Genomic DNA, 14,904 nt, shown 5'->3' with positions numbered 1-14,904 from the left:
GATAGAACAAAGCAGGAACCTGTTACCCCATCCCTCCCTCCATAGCACAAGATTTTGGGACCACAAAAAAATATATCTATATTTTTATATTGGGGGGAGGGAGTAGAAAAGAAACCCCTATACTGGGCCCTACACAGTGGCAGCTTCTTGTTCCATAGGGTTAAGGAAGACTTTGAGGAAATAAAAGTTGTTTGAAAAAATCCAGGTGTAGTTGCTTTGTATGTTGTGATGGGTAGAAGGGTGAAGTGAAGTGTGAAGGCCCCTCATACCCTCCATCTTGCCTCAGACTATGTCCTGGAACCCTAGAAAAGAGGGGGAAAGACCTGAGGTAAGGAAAATGCTGCAGCTTTCCGCTGGGGAAATCCTTCAGGCATCAGCTCTCATCCAGCCTGTCCCCCCTTTACATTTTTGACCCACACTTAAGGTTCCCCCCACCCCCACCTTTCCCTAGGGCTTGGGTCTATAGTAACCAACTGCTCACTCAGGGCCCCTTACCCCAGAACACGGAAATAGAATTCTGCATCTTTACAACCACACACACGCGCACACACACGCACCAATTCTGTCTTAATAAAAGCCTAAACAACCTTAGAGAAGTGAGGACTACTTAAGAGAAGAGTCCAAATGCTTATCCTCGGATGGCATCCTCAGTACCTTTATTCCTACCGGTGTCCGTGCCTCCTTGTAGCCAAACCCCCAACTTGGGCATAGGGGTACCATGAAGACGGGGGCTGAGAATTAGAAAACTCACCCCCATTCTAGCAGGGAGCAGTTTAAGGGGGAGAGGGCAGGGCACTGCAAGGCTCTCCCTACTGTGTGCGAATAAAGGGGCTCAATTCTGGACTGTATTATGCTTGGCCCGACACTTTCTGATTTGAAGTTTCGAACCCTGCAGGCCCTGGCGCGGCCTCGCCACTCCACTCTCCGGGGGCTGGGCGCTAAGCCCCGGACCGTTACCTGGGGCGGAGAAAGCGCCACTTTCATTCCTGCTTCTTGGGATTGTTGACGGCCACGTAGTGATAGAGAACGACAAGCAGGAAGAGCGACACGCCCAGCATGTTGGCGAAGATGGCGAGCTGCACGTCTGTGATCATCCTGCGGAGAAGAGGAGGGACTGAGCCTGAGGCCCGCGCACTCCTCGCCCAGGCCAGGACCCGTCCTCGCCCCCAGGGCCAGCCACCGCCGAAGCGCCGGGGAGCGCGCCTGCGTGCCTCTCACCTAATCAGCTGCGTTCCCCGCGGTGCGGTCTGCGTACGAGCTGGAGGTAAGAGTCCCGGCCCGGAAGTCGGTAGCGCAAGCGCAAGCCCAAACCGGGCACTTCCGGCCTGGCAGCTGGGCCGGAACCGGCTCTCTAGCCTCGCCGTCTCGCTTGCTCCCCGCCTCGCATCTCAAGGGGCGGAGCGCTGGGCGGGGCTACGGAGGGGCGGCCCCCGTGGGGGGCGGGGCGGGCGACCCGCAGACGCGCGCCCGGGGCTGGCGGGGCGCAGCTGGCTGCAGCTGGCAGCCGCTGGCGCGGCAGGGGCCAGCGCAGAACCGTGGCCACCCACCCGGAGCTCGGCGGTGGGCTAGGGCGAGGGTGCGGCGGCATGGCTGGGTGAGAGGCTCGGCCTGACCTCCAGACTCCGACTCCCTTTCCTGCCTGGCCCCCCGCGCAGCTGCCCATCCTCCGCTTCCCGGCTCGGCCCAGCCAGGTGCTTCCTTTAGGCCCTGCCCTCTGGGTGCCCTCCCTGGCCCCGGCAGCGAAGGGGTTGGTGAGCGGCGGCTCAGAATGGGGAGAGAACTGGGGCGGCCGGGTGCCCCTCTTCTCAGCGCCCGCCTTTTTGCCCACGGCCGCCAAGTGGCAGGATCCTGCCTGTGATCTGAACAGTGCCTCCCTAACTCGGGCTCACTCCCCCCACCCCACCCCCGGAGGTGGGCGTCGGAAATGGGGCGGACCCTCCCGGAATCAAAACCCGAACGGTGGGACTTGAGCCAAGTGGGAAATCACCCCCCGGATGTGAGGGAGGGGGGTGGGGGGGAAGGGCTGGGACGAGCAAGAGAGGTTGTGGGTTCTGAGCACAGTGGATCACTGAGGAGAAAATGACTGTGGGTAGATGTCTGAGGGTCTCTGGTGAGGGGAGAGGCCCTGGAGCTCTACAGTCCTCTGCCCCAGGGAGATCCTGTTCCCCCCTCACTGCTTGCTTTCCCTCAGCTTCACCATAAAAGGGAACGGCATGGAGCCAGGCTGGGGCCGGGGGCTGGGCTGTTTCTCTGGAGCTGTCAGGGGTAATGGAAGCCAGTTGCTTTGCGGTGGAGGGGGGCCAGGACTCAAGGGACGCCTCTGCTTCTCTGAGCCAAGGAAAACTACAGGAGCTGCTATGGGACTGGAACAGCTGGGGCAGGGGACCGTCTGCTGCCTGTGTGCACCATGAGCCAGGGGTGCACTAGCTCAGAGCTGGCTTCCCTGGCCTAGGACCATCAGTTCGTCCTCTGTGCTCCAGCCCAATGACTCCTAAGCTCAGTCTCTGCCTTTAGCAGTCTGTAATTCCCCTGGCCTCCCCCATTTCACCCCCGAGCCTCCAGCCAGTATTTCCCAGAAGTTTCCTATTTAAAATCCCAAGCCCATGTCCCCTCCACATAATAGTGAAACCCCAGGGGTGTACTTTCCTCATACATCTCTCAGAGAGTGGTCTGTTCCCAGCTCTGCTCTGGGAGAATGAGGGTCTAGGTCTTAAAGGATTACACACATTATGCTTTGTGGCTCCTGGAAATTTGAAGCAGATCCAAGTCCAACCAGACACTTAGATCTACTGTTAAGACAGAACTAGACCCTGGAAAGTCAACTTTCTAGACTGCAAATGGCATGAGGAGAGGCCTTGGAAGTGCTTCAGATTTCCAAGGCTGTCCTGAAACAACTGACCATAGACATTCAGAGCTGAAGAGGGCCTTCAAGAACATGTTACAAAGAAGGAAACTGAGGCCCAGGATTCTACAAGTGGTTTGAAACTGTCACCTTGATCCACTTTCCTCTATTCCACACTCTGTATCCCACTATGGATGTAGTGGGTTGGTTATCCTAGGGTCAGGGACAGGAGGAAAAGGATTTGTTTTAGAACCATCCAGAAATATCCTTCACCTCCCAGAAAGCGCTGTGCCTAGGTCAGCGACTCTTTATCAGCCTTGAATAGGTCATTTGGCCTACTGCCCGGAGGAACTGAAATTAAAAATGGTCCCCAGGACTAAACTAGACTCAGCTAAGAATTAACAAAGCTTGAAAAGAGCTTGGGTGGGAAATTATGTGTGGGAAGTGAGACCAGCGAAGCCTCACCCTTGGTGGAATTGGAGGAGGGAGAGAATTTGGGGGAGGGGCACATGTGGAGCTTAATCCCTGCGATTAGTATGACATTTTCAAGGAGAAGACATGAGTTTAGGATTAGGCTGGGGAGTGAAAAAGCAACAAGACCCGGGAAAGGGGTCTTTCAGAGGGTGGCTCTGAAAATATTATACCTGTGGGAAGGGTTGGAAGGAAAAGGAAAATTTGAGGTTGAGCAGGAGTGGACTTTGCTCCGGAGTCCCCACAAGCTTGAATTCCCATCTACATCTACGTTTGCATAAACCAAGGCCCGATTCCCATTGCTTTCCTTTTTTACCTCCCAATATTCAGTCCTCTGACAGAAGGCGTTAGACATGAAATGCTCCTTGCCGTCGGCACCCCTGCTCTCCCAGCCTCCAAGCGTGAGCTTGTTGCTCAGCTACTGCTGGCCGACTGAAGGTGTCAGTTGCCCCGTATAGCCAAGATTTCCCACTGGCACTAGACCCTTGAAAATCCCTTATCTTGGAAAGGTTATAAAATACATCTTGTCCTAGTGCCCCTAAGGACTTGGCCATTTTTTTTTTTTTAAAGATTTTATTTATTTATTTATTTATTTGACAGAGAGAGAGGGATCACAAGTAGGCAGAGAGGCAGGCAGAGAGGAGGAAGCGGGCTCCTTGATGAGCAGAGAGCCCGATGTGGGGCTCGATCCCAGGACCCTGAGATCATGTCCTGAGCTGAAGGCAGAGGCTTAACCCTCTGAGCCACCCAGGCACCCCAAATGTGGTCATTTTTGATCTCAGGAATTCTCTTGCCAATTGCTTCGGAAATCTGTAGCTGTTCACCAATACCACCACCACCGCCGCCGCCACCGCCAGTGCATTTTCTCTAACCTTCGTCTCCAGTTGGGGCCTGCTTGCCCAACACCTCAGGCCTCCCCAGTGAACCCAGAGCCACTGATTTATTTGAGGTATCACAAACATTCATGTTAGCCCCTAGGTCTTGGCTCCTAATTACAGGCCTGAATGAAATTTTAACCTACAGCAGTGGTATTTCAAAGCCAACATTTTTGGTTTGACACACTTAAAATACAACAGATTTTTAAACTGAAGGGAGGCACCCATTTAAACTTCAGGAATGAGTGACAACCAGGCAGTGGCAAGATGGTTGGGATGAACTTTCAGGTTGTCAGAGGCCCCCTGAAGGGGGGCGGGGCAAGAACTGAGAAAGAAAACTCAACAGCAGCATCGAGGGCAACCTGAAGCAGGTTGCCTTCGTCTCAGTATCAGGGCCAGAGCCAGGGCCTAGAGCCAATGCAGAGACCAGGGCTACACTGCAACCTTCCACTGACAGCAGTTCTTGAATCAGGATCTCCTGGGTCTGTTTCTTTCAAGCCTCCCTGTGTGCCAATCCCTCCACTCCTAAGGGGCAGCCACAAATTTCTATTTCCATGGATTCCAGCATTCACTTTCACCATCCTTTCTTTTTGCCAACATGTCTCCCAGTCACCAAGATCACATACAGGACCATCGGACCTCAGAGACAGCTCACACAGAGTCACAATGAAGATTCAGTGGCCTCCTTTCTCATGGCTTCCAACTATTGCCCTGCAGATGGTTCCCAGAAGCAAGATCCACATCTCTGACCATCTCCTGGACACTTACTGCCACCGACTATGTTATTCTCATCTTAAAACTCAGTATGTCCAGACTAAGGTCTGCTCATCGTCTCAACTTCCCCATCCTGGCTCAAAACCCAGAATCCTCTGCGATGTCTCCCTTCCTCTGGCCCCTCATTACCCACGCAGTCCCCAAGCAACCACAGCCTTCTGTTTCCAGGCTGCTTCACTCTGCTGTTGCAGAATGGCGAAGGCACCTCAGACAGTAGCCGGCAGACCTCCGGCGGAGTCATGGCCTTGGTTCTCAGGGATAACACTTCTCAAAGGAGGAGCTGGAACTCCTCCTTGTGCCCAAAACCCTGCCCATTGCCCTTGCCTGCCATGTTTTCTTTCTGAAGGAAGGCCTGTCAGGCTCCTACTCAAACACTTGTAATCCAAGCTCTTAACCAGTCATCTGGGCCTTTCCCCAATTTTTCCACAACTGACTTCTCTGACTTTCTGTCCCATTTCTTCCTGACACAAATAAGAGCTCTTACTAAGCATTTTCCGTGTGCCAGGCACTATTCTAAATGCTTTACCTGTATTAACTCTATCCTCACAAACTTAGGAAGGAGGGCGCTGTTAGGATTCCCCCGTTGAGGAATGAGAAAACTGAGGCGGCATTCCCCCAGCCTGCACTCTCTCCCCTCCCCCATCTCCGTGCTTCACTTTTTTACCCCAACACTGCATAGCCTCTCTCTCTCTTCCAGCGGCTCTGCTCTGACTCCCCGGAGCATCCAGCTGTCTTTCCCCTCCCCCTGTGCAGCTTGGCACGATGTCTGTCCTGCTTTGTGTTGCTTGTTTTGGTGCCTGTGTCCCATCCCCATGGTCCCAGGTGCTCCTTCCGGAGTGTTCCCCATGCCTTTGCTCCCTGGGGGCGTCCGCACAGCACGCTCACCTCCCTTCTGTCTGGTACTTCTGCTTGGAGCTTGTAAGCAAGCACCCCACCGCACAGGGACACCTGGGCCTGAGCACAGAGCTGAGGCCAGATGGTGACGGAGAGGGCGGGGGCAGCTGACCGATTCAGACTGCTCTGAGAGAAGCTTTTGGGTCCGGCTGATGGTTGAGTGTGACTGAGACCCTTGCCTGCTACACAGGGTCTCGGGCTTGCCTCCAGGCTGGGGAAGGACTTCCCCTGGGCTCCATGGATCTAGGCATCCCCGGTAGGCCTTGCTCCTTCCCCTGCCCCACTTAGGCCTGACCTTCACCGAGACAAGCCTGAGATCCATACTCCTTTGGTTTTTTGAGAATGAGTCTTCCTCCTCTCACCCATGTCCTCTCCATGCCTGACAGAAGGTTACATGCTCATTTCCAGATTCCTTTTTTCCTCTTCTAGCTTCTCCGAGTTTCCTGCCTGCCTCCGTGGAGACGTCTTCCTCCTCCTCCCCAGCCCAGTAGCCCCCTCTCTCCTCTCTTCTTCTTGTCCCAAGTTGCCGACCTAGGTGTGTCGATTCTGATCAGGGGCCGCTCCTGGCTTGCCTGGACAGGTTACCTTCCAGCTCTGGGCCTCGTTGTTCACATCTGTAAAGGGACGCAGCTGGACTAGACGGTGAGTGGTGTCCTGCTGAGCCTTCGGAGCTCATTCTCCCTTTCACAGTCCTCCCCTCCTCTTCTCAGTTTTCTCTCTCAGGGGAGGCTTGCCCTAGCCCCAGGGGAGCTGTGGCTCCTGTTCTCTGTCTAAGCGACCAGCCCTGGGCCTCCTCCCCAGGCCTGGCCCCGGCTCCACTCCATGTGGCCCGTCTGAGAGGCTGGCCCCAAGCCTGGCGGCAACTCCACATTTCTCTGTTTTTCCTTTTTTTTTTTTTCCCCTCTCTTTCCCGGAGTTAACAAGAAGCAGATGTGGCGCACGATGGTTGGAGAGGTGGGGGGGGGGTGGCGGAGGGGGGAGGCTGGACCGCCAGCCAGACAGGGGGGAAGGGAGTGAGCAAGAGAGGGAGGCAGGAGGCCAGGGCCCGCCCCACAGCCACTCTTGCGCCTCTGAACAGCCACAGGGGCAAAGCCCTGTCACCTCCAGGATCCGGTCATTGGGGAAAACAGATAGGGAGACCAGAGGAGGGCCAGCTAGGGCGAGGGGGTGGAGGCCCAGGAAGCAGCATCTGAGAGGGGCAGGGACCAGGCACAGGAGGCCAGGAGGCGCAGAGAACACACTCCCCTCAGAAGTGGAGAAGAGGAGAGCGGAAGGAACCGAGGGAGGGACGGACAGGAGCCTGAGGAGGAAAGAGGAGGGGGAGAGGGGTCAGGCCAGGCGGCCAAGAAGGAGGCGTGTGGCTGGGGGCTGCCACAGGAAGCTGGGGACAGGACCCGGCCAGCGCTGTCCCGTAGAGCAGCGGCATCCCCTGCTCCAGACAGAGGCGCCAGCGGTCGGGCCGGGATGTGCCTCTGAGGGCCACCGCGGAGCCCCCCCCCTCACCATGGCCCCCAGCGCCCTCTGGAACTGCTACCTCTGCTGCCTGCTGACCACAGTCGCGGGGGCCGCCAGCTACCCCCCTCGCGGTTACAGCCTCTACACAGGGGGCGGAGGGGCCCTCAGTCCTGGGGAACCCCAGGCCCAGAGCGCCCCCCGGCCTGCCAGCCGCCACAGGTAAGAGTCTGGGTCCCAGACCCAGGCTGGACGCGGGTGGGAGGATGGGTCAGAAGGTGGGTGTCCCCGCCCCCCACCCTTGGCCACCCTCCCCAGGGCTAATGCGGGGAAGAGCTGGAGAGGAAGCCCAGCCATCAGGCAGCTCTGCACAAGCCCACCTTCCCGCAGAGAATTTCTAGGACCCCCTACATAGATAGGTCCCCCTCTCACCTCGGGGCCCTGCAGTTAGGTGCCCAGGGAAACCACCAGGAGGGGCCTGGGCCAGGCCTCCCTGCGTGCTGCCAGCTCTGTACCAGCCTGCTCTCCTCCAACAGACCTTTATCTCTTCCTCGGGCTCCATGGGCCCATCCAGTCCATCTGTGACTCTTTCGGACACCACTCCGCTCTGTTCCTTTGGGCTCTCCAGCCAGACACAGATCAAAGGCCAGCTTGAATGGGGCAGAGAGTATAGAACGCAAGCCCCAAGGGGGGCAGGGCTCATCAATGGCTTATTCTCTATTTAACCCTGAGCTGGACCCTTGCCTGCCCTGTCCTCTCCCCTGAGGGGTGGGTGGAAGCCAGCATCCAGGGGATCACCAGAGGGACCCAGCCAGCTGGCTCGAGCCACTCTGAGCTATAGGGATTGACACAGAAAGGGACGTGAATGAATGTGTGAATTCAGAGGCTCCCCACGACCCCCAGCCATGAGGATCAACTTCATGTAGCTGTGGTTTTCCATTCTGTGACTCCTCGCGCTGTCTTGAAAAGTCTTCACCAACGCCTACTGCTCAGGAAAGCGTGGGGGCAGCTGCCGCTGCCAAAGTCCTGGCTCCCCCTGGACCCCAGGGGCCCTTCGTCTTTTGACCCTCCCTCAGCCCCTCTGGTAGCCCCTGGGTCCTCCTCTGGGGCTCGTGTCTCTGGCCCTTGGGCCCAGGTGGGGTTGTGCCTACAGGAACTGGTGTGCCTATGTGGTGACCCGGACAGTGAGCTGTGTCCTGGAAGATGGAGTGGAGACCTTCGTCAAGCCGGACTACCAGCCCTGTGGCTGGGGCCAGCCCCAGTGTCCCCGCAGTATCATGTGAGCTCCAGCGCTGGGGGCTGGGTACTTGGTGGGGGCTGAGCTAGGGCAGAAGGAGGGCAGCCGGCTCGGGGAATCTGTACAAAGCAGGTAGCCAGAGGCAGGACCGGGGGCTTCAGTCAGAGCCATTTTGAGAAGACCCAGAGGCAATAGTTTGGGGCGGATACAGAGGGCAAAGTCACCCGGACCACCCTGCCGGGCCCCAGACGCCTCTCTGGACTGAGTCAAGCTCAAGATGAGGAGTTTAAGGTTCCAGCATAGGACAGGGGGAGGACGAGCAGGATTTGGCCATTGGCCAGCAAGCTGACAGCTGTCAACTGAGTGCAGCCACATGCTGGACAGTAAGAGGACTAGGCCTGAGGGACAGGCCTTATCCACCACCAGCAGCTGCCCATCTCTGGGGACATGACCCAGGGTCACTGACACTACAGGGAGGAGTAAAGAGGCCTCCCTCTGCCTCTCCCAGGTACCGCAGCTTCCTCCGCCCTCGCTACCGAGTGGCCTACAAGACGGTGACGGATATGGAGTGGAGATGCTGTCAGGGGTATGGGGGCGATGACTGCGCTGAGGGTCCCGCCCCGGCGCTGGGTCCTGCACTCGTCACGCCACGCCCCCGGCCCCGGCCCGCCCGCCCCAACCTCTCTGGCTCCAGTGCAGGAAGCCACCTGAGTGGACTAGGTGGGGAAGGTGAGTATGGGAGCCACTGGGGAGAGAAGTGGGGGCTGGTGCTGGCTGGAAAATGTGGGGCCAGGCTGCTGAGGGCCACGGAGTAGGTGAGGTCCCTGAGATTCTCTTCCTGCGTGTGCACTCTGTGTGTAGCACGCGCACGTGTGTGTGTGTGTGTGTGTGTGTGTGTGTGTGTGTGTGTTAGTCATATAGAAACTGAGAATGAGAGAGATCAAGAGAAAAAGAAGGCAGAGAAAGAGAATGTGCTCACGCACACCCACATGTGGCCTAGTTGGGAATGGCAGTGGGAGGAAAGGGGAATTCCTTCGAGAAGCTTGGGCACCAAGGGGATAGACCGCTCAGACTACAAGTCCTAGAATGCACTGCACCCGACTACAGGTCCCAGGCCCCTCGGTGGCCTCTGGAGACTGCAGGTCCCAGAATGCAGCAGTTCCGGCTGGCCTTCCCGCGTGTGCGTGCCATGCGCTGCGGATGTGCTGTGCTTGTCTGCCCGGGAGATAGTCATGCTGTAAGGATGGAAACAGGAACTTCTGGCTGACAGTCCCACCTTCCAGCTGGAGCCCCCGCAGGCTTCCCGTGGGACCTCGTCTGTCCCTGTGCTGTTGTGGAGAGACGTTGCTCAGAATAGCCACTATAGTGGGGCCCACAGTGTCTCCCCACGCTCCCATTTCACAGACCAGGAAGCAATTTCTCAGACACCCTCTGAACTATAGACTTGGTGGTAGATGGGTGAGCTGGGTTTGAAACTAGGCTCTGCCACTTATTAAACTTGTAATCCGTGGCCCAGCTCCGTCATCTCCCTTGGTTCTCTTTCTCATGGTATACAAAGTGAGAGAAGCTGCGGGGTCTGTCCAGGGGAGTCTGTTGGAAGGGGGCAAAGCCATGGTACGATTTTGGCCCACAGGCATTCAGTAAGTGGGGTTTCCTTCCGCCTTTTCTTGCCCAGAGTCCCCAGCCGAATCAGCGAGGCCCTCTTGCTGGAGCTGGGGAGACCAGGGTCCAGGAGGTTAGAGGCTCTGAGCTCTGAGGCCTGGCCCCCCTGCCTGATGCCATCCCCTCTCTGCCAGGTCCTGGGGACTCAGAGAAGGTGCAGCAGCTGGAGGAGCAGGTGCAGAGCCTGACAAAGGAGCTGCAGGGCCTTCGAGGCGTCCTGCAGGGACTGAGCGGGCGCCTGGCAGAAGACGTCCAGAGGGCCGTGGAGACGGCCTTCAATGGGAGACAGCAGCCTGCAGATGCGGCGGCCCGCCCTGGCGTGCACGAGACCCTCAGTGAGATCCAGCAGCAGCTGCAGCTCCTGGACAACCGCGTCTCCACGCATGACCAGGAGCTGGGCCATCTCAACAACCATCATGCTGGAGGAGGAGGAGGCGGCGGCAGGGCCCTGGACCTCACCCCGGCCCCTCCTGGCCACAGCGAGGAGCCGCTGCGGGAGCTGGAGCGACGGCTGCAGGAGTCCTGCTCCGTGTGCCTGGCTGGGCTCGATGGCTTCCGTCGGCAGCAGCAGGAGGACAGGGAGCGGCTGCGGGCCCTGGAGAAGCTACTGGCCTCCGTGGAAGAGCGGCAGCGGCAGCTCCCTGGGCATGGGATCCGCAGGCCCCTTCAGGAGTGCTGCCCTCCTGAGCTGGGCCGGCGGCTGGCAGAGCTGGAGCGGAGGCTGGATGTAGTGGCCGGCTCGGTGACGGTGCTGAGTGGGCGGCGAGGCACCGAGCTGGGAGGAGCGGCCGGGCAGGGGGGCCACCCCCCGGGCTACACCAGCTTAGCGTCCCGCCTTTCTCGCCTGGAGGACCAATTCAACTCCACTTTGGGTCCCTCAGAGGACCAGGAGGCAGGCTTGCCTGGGCGTCCTGGGGGCCTGAGCCACTGGCTGCCTGCTGCCCGGGGCCGACTGGAAAAGATGGAGGGACAGTTGGCCAACATGAGTGGGGTACTGGGTGGGCGGTTGGATCTGCTAGAAGAGCAGGTGGCAGGGGCTGTGCAGGCATGCGGCCAGCTCTGCCCCGGAGCCCCTGGGGAGCAGGACTCCCAGGTCAGCGAGATCCTCAGTGCCTTGGAGCGCAGGGTGCTAGACAGCGAGGGGCAGCTGCGTCTGGTGGGCTCCGACCTGCACAAGGTGGGAGTGGCCGGGGAGGCCCAACAGGCTGCCCTGGAGGAACTCCAAGGGGTCGTGAGCCAGCTCCAGGGGCGCGTGGACGCACAGGATGAGACGATCGCAGAGTTGGCGCTGCAGCTGAATCTCACGGCCACACGGCTGGGCCAGCTGGAGGGACTGCTGCAGGCCCGCGGGGATGAGGGCTGTGGGGCCTGCGGCGGCGTCCAAGAGGAGCTGGGCCGCCTTCGGGATGGTGTGGAACGCTGCTCATGTCCCCTGTTGCCCCCACGGGGCCCTGGGGCTGGCCCAGGTGTTGGGGGACCTAGCCGAGGGCCTCTAGATGGCTTCAGTGTGTTTGGGGGGAGCTCAGGCTCAGCACTCCAGGCCCTGCAAGGAGAGCTCTCCGAGGTCATTCTCACCTTCAGCTCTCTCAACGACTCACTGCATGAGCTCCAGACCACCGTGGAGGGCCAGGGTGCTGATCTGGCTGACCTAGGAGCCACCAAAGACCGCATCATCTCAGAGATTAACAGGCTGCAGCAGGAGGCCACAGAACATGCTACGGAGAGTGAGGAGCGCTTCCGAGGCCTGGAAGAGGGACAGGCGCAGGCTGGCCAGTGCCCCAGCCTAGAGGGGCGATTGGGCCGCCTTGAGGGAGTCTGTGAGCGGTTGGACACGGTGGCTGGGGGACTGCAGGGCCTGCGCGAGGGCCTTTCCAGACACGTGGCTGGGCTCTGGGCTGGGCTACGGGAAACCAACAGCACCAGCCAGACACAGGCAGCCTTGCTAGAGAAGCTGCTGGGGGGACAGGCGAGCCTGGGCAGGCGGCTTGGAGCCCTTAACAACTCTGTGCTGCTCCTGGAGGACCAGCTTCACCAGCTCAGTCTAAAGGACCTCACTGGTGAGGGGGCCAAAGGAAGCATGCGGTGGGAGGTGGGGGGGGGGCCCTTTTTAAGTCCTTTCTTTCTCCTTCCTCCACAACAGCCCCTCTTAACCTCATATACTTTCTCCCTGCTCTGCCCAGCATAATTACAGAGCCACCACTGTCCTGGGGGTTGGTTTGTCCACAAGAGATAAGCTCCCCACTCTCCCCTGGCAGCTCAGACAGGCTGGTGGGTCAGGGCAGGGCACAGCTCTGCCCACCAGGTAGCCAGCATGAGTGGCAGGGGGCCTCAGCAGCCTGCCCATGGAGCTTCCTTGTCCTTTGGAAACTCCTTTTATGGCTTTCCTTCAATTTAATTTTGTCACCATAGGGCCTGCGGGTGAGGCAGGGCCCCCTGGGCCTCCTGGGATACAGGGACCACCAGGCCCTGCAGGACCACCAGGACCTCCAGGCAAGGATGGACAAACGGGGCCCATCGGGCCACCAGGTATGTGAGCTGAGATGCCAACCACAGCTAGGCTTCCTTACACTTCTAGCAGCCTAGGCTTGACATTCATTCCACTCTGAACTTGACAGAGAAAGGAGGAAAGGGGCAAGGAGTTGGGGGGGGCGGTGATCTTACATGGCTGGCAGTGACTAGGAGCTGGGACACTCACTGTGTGGATTAGTTGGATATGGTGGGCTGGGCGCTGTGTTGAAGACTAAGGCGGAGCTATGAAGACAGGGCTATGGAGGGTGAGAGAGGCTGGAGCCTGGTTGAACTGAATGGACTGTATTTCTCCTTGTTGAACTGAATGGACTGTATTTCTCCTTGTCTTGATACCCCCCATTCCTGCTGTGGAGTCTGACACCTACCACAGTGAGAGAGACTCAGCAGATGTTTGCTGAGTGACTTAGTAAGCGCTCCCCCGACTCTCACTGCTCCCTCTCCTCTTCCCACAGGTCCCCAGGGAGAGCAGGGTAAGTTCCTCTCATCTGGTGCTGGAGGGACGGTTGGAGGATGCAAGGCCTCAGGCAGCCGTGGAGGGCGAGACCCAGGAGGGGAAGGGGGCCAGGAAGCTCTGCACTGAGCATCCACTCTGACCCCCACCTTACCCTTACCCAGGAGTGGAGGGGGCACCAGCAGCCCCTGTCCCCCGGGTGGCCTTTTCAGCTGCCTTGAGTTTGCCACGGTCTGAACCAGGCACGGTGCCCTTCGACAGAGTCCTGCTCAACGATGGGGGCTACTACGATCCAGAGACTGGTAAGCCTGCAGGCAGGCAGGCTGGGAAGGGGGCAGGCCAGGGAGGCAGTGCAGTGATATGTTCTCATCCTTGCCTCCTTGGGCAAGGGGGATATTTTCATGCTCTGGTTTGAGGAGACCCCTATTTACTTCTTTATTCATTCTCACCACAGCTTGGTTGAAGGGTCGGGGGAAGGAGCGCTGATTTTGCTCGGGGTGGGGGGTGGTGTGCTGGGGCTGCTGTCATGAACAAAACACCAAATTCCCTGGCCTGTGGAACTTACATTCTAGTGCGAGTCGCATGACAAGACCCAGCAGGTGTCTCCCTAGTCCAGGAGTTCCGGGTGGGCTCCCCAACACCGCCTTGGCCCCTGCCACCTGTCTCCCGCCTGACCACCATCCTTGTCCCCAGGCGTGTTCACAGCACCTCTGGCCGGCCGCTACTTGCTGAGTGCGGTACTGACCGGGCACCGGCACGAGAAAGTGGAGGCTGTGCTGTCGCGCTCCAACCTGGGCGTGGCCCGCATAGACTCTGGTGGCTACGAGCCTGAGGGCCTGGAGAATAAGCCAGTAGCCGAAAGCCAGCCCAGCCCTGGCGCCCTGGGCGTCTTCAGCCTCATCCTGCCTCTGCAGGCTGGAGACACAGTCTGCATCGACCTGGTCATGGGGCAGCTGGCGCACTCAGAGGAGCCGCTCACCATCTTCAGCGGAGCCCTGCTCTACGGGGACCTGGAGCTAGAACACGTGTAGACAGAGGGCTTAAGTGTCTACGTGGGCCAAAGAGCCAGCGGGGGTGACGGGGCTCCCCGGGCTCCCGTCCAAGATGGGGCTCCGTTCTGGCCCCAGCCCTAGGCGAGCCGCCGTCCCCGCACCCTCTGTGGCACAGGCGCCCAGAGCACTCCTCTCCGTGGCCTGAGCGCGCCGGGTCGGGGACTCGGGGGTCCTCCCGTCCAGACTTTTGTCTTCTCACCGTCCGCGGCAGGGCCCAGACTACGGAGGAGCCCATCAATCCTCGCACCCTGGGAGCTCCTCCAGCTGGTCTCTGGGCCGATGCAGGGCTCTCCCGAAGGGCTCCGGCCCCACCGCCATACTAAACTATTCAGGAATAAAGACTTGGTTTTTCTAAAAAACAAAACAAAACAAAACAACCTGCCTGCTCCAGTATGTGTTCAAGGGTAGAGAGAAGTACAAAGTACAAAGGTAGAAGGGGGGAGCCCTGGGTTCCCTGTCGTGGTCGCCCCATCTCCCCGCTCGGTGGCTCCCAGCGCACTTGCTGTACACCCGCCCGCGCAGAGAGGCGCGGCGCGCGGCCCTCCTCCGCCGAATGCCAGTTCCGCCGGTGTCCGCCAGGGGGACCTCGGAGCCGACTCCCGTCACGTGACCACCGCCTCTCACCTAGCGGCCCCCGCGGCTCCGCGACGGAGGCGGGGCCTCCA

The 14,904-nt window shown here is 59.1% G+C and overlaps 2 protein-coding genes across 3 annotated transcripts; one reads left to right on the top strand and one right to left on the bottom strand.

Annotated features, from left to right (window-relative positions):
- Positions 1 to 71: 71 nt before the first annotated feature.
- OST4 (oligosaccharyltransferase complex subunit 4, non-catalytic) lies at positions 72 to 1,376 on the bottom strand. The gene is made up of 3 exons (XM_004765385.3): positions 1,219 to 1,376; positions 958 to 1,095; positions 72 to 302 (listed from the first exon to the last, which is right to left on the bottom strand). The coding sequence occupies exon 2, from the start codon at positions 1,092 to 1,094 to the stop codon at positions 981 to 983; it is 114 nt and encodes a 37-aa protein (XP_004765442.1). The 5' UTR covers position 1,095; positions 1,219 to 1,376; the 3' UTR covers positions 72 to 302; positions 958 to 980.
- Positions 1,377 to 4,662: 3,286 nt separating this feature from the next.
- Positions 4,663 to 14,616, top strand: EMILIN1 (elastin microfibril interfacer 1). Of its 2 annotated transcripts, XM_045073888.1 has the most exons (10): positions 4,663 to 4,991; positions 6,286 to 6,498; positions 7,295 to 7,530; positions 8,462 to 8,587; positions 9,054 to 9,274; positions 10,342 to 12,264; positions 12,617 to 12,733; positions 13,189 to 13,206; positions 13,352 to 13,489; positions 13,881 to 14,616. In XM_045073888.1, the coding sequence occupies exons 3-10, from the start codon at positions 7,361 to 7,363 to the stop codon at positions 14,216 to 14,218; spliced, it is 3,051 nt and encodes a 1,016-aa protein (XP_044929823.1). In that variant the 5' UTR covers positions 4,663 to 4,991; positions 6,286 to 6,498; positions 7,295 to 7,360; the 3' UTR covers positions 14,219 to 14,616. The 2 variants fall into 2 exon arrangements, with proteins under 2 accessions (XP_044929823.1, XP_004765444.1); XM_004765387.3 differs by having other exon boundaries at positions 4,663 to 6,498.
- The last annotated feature ends 288 nt before the right edge of the window (positions 14,617 to 14,904 follow it).

Source organism: Mustela putorius, unplaced genomic scaffold (assembly GCF_011764305.1).
Source record: "Mustela putorius furo isolate JIRA1106 unplaced genomic scaffold, ASM1176430v1.1 tig00537293_pilon_pilon_pilon, whole genome shotgun sequence".
NCBI lineage: Eukaryota > Metazoa > Chordata > Mammalia > Carnivora > Mustelidae > Mustela > Mustela putorius.
This window is presented reverse-complemented; position numbering and strand designations above follow the sequence as displayed.

Coding starts and splice junctions, on each gene's coding strand:
- OST4 (XM_004765385.3), bottom strand. CDS start 1,094: ATGATCACAGACGTGCAGCTCGCCATCTTCGCCAACATGCTGGGCGTG.
- EMILIN1 (XM_045073888.1), top strand. CDS start 7,361: ATGGCCCCCAGCGCCCTCTGGAACTGCTACCTCTGCTGCCTGCTGACC. Junction 7,531..8,461: donor CGGCCTGCCAGCCGCCACAG/GTAAGAGTCTGG, acceptor TTGTGCCTACAG/GAACTGGTGTGCCTATGTGG. Junction 9,275..10,341: donor GAGTGGACTAGGTGGGGAAG/GTGAGTATGGGA, acceptor CCTCTCTGCCAG/GTCCTGGGGACTCAGAGAAG.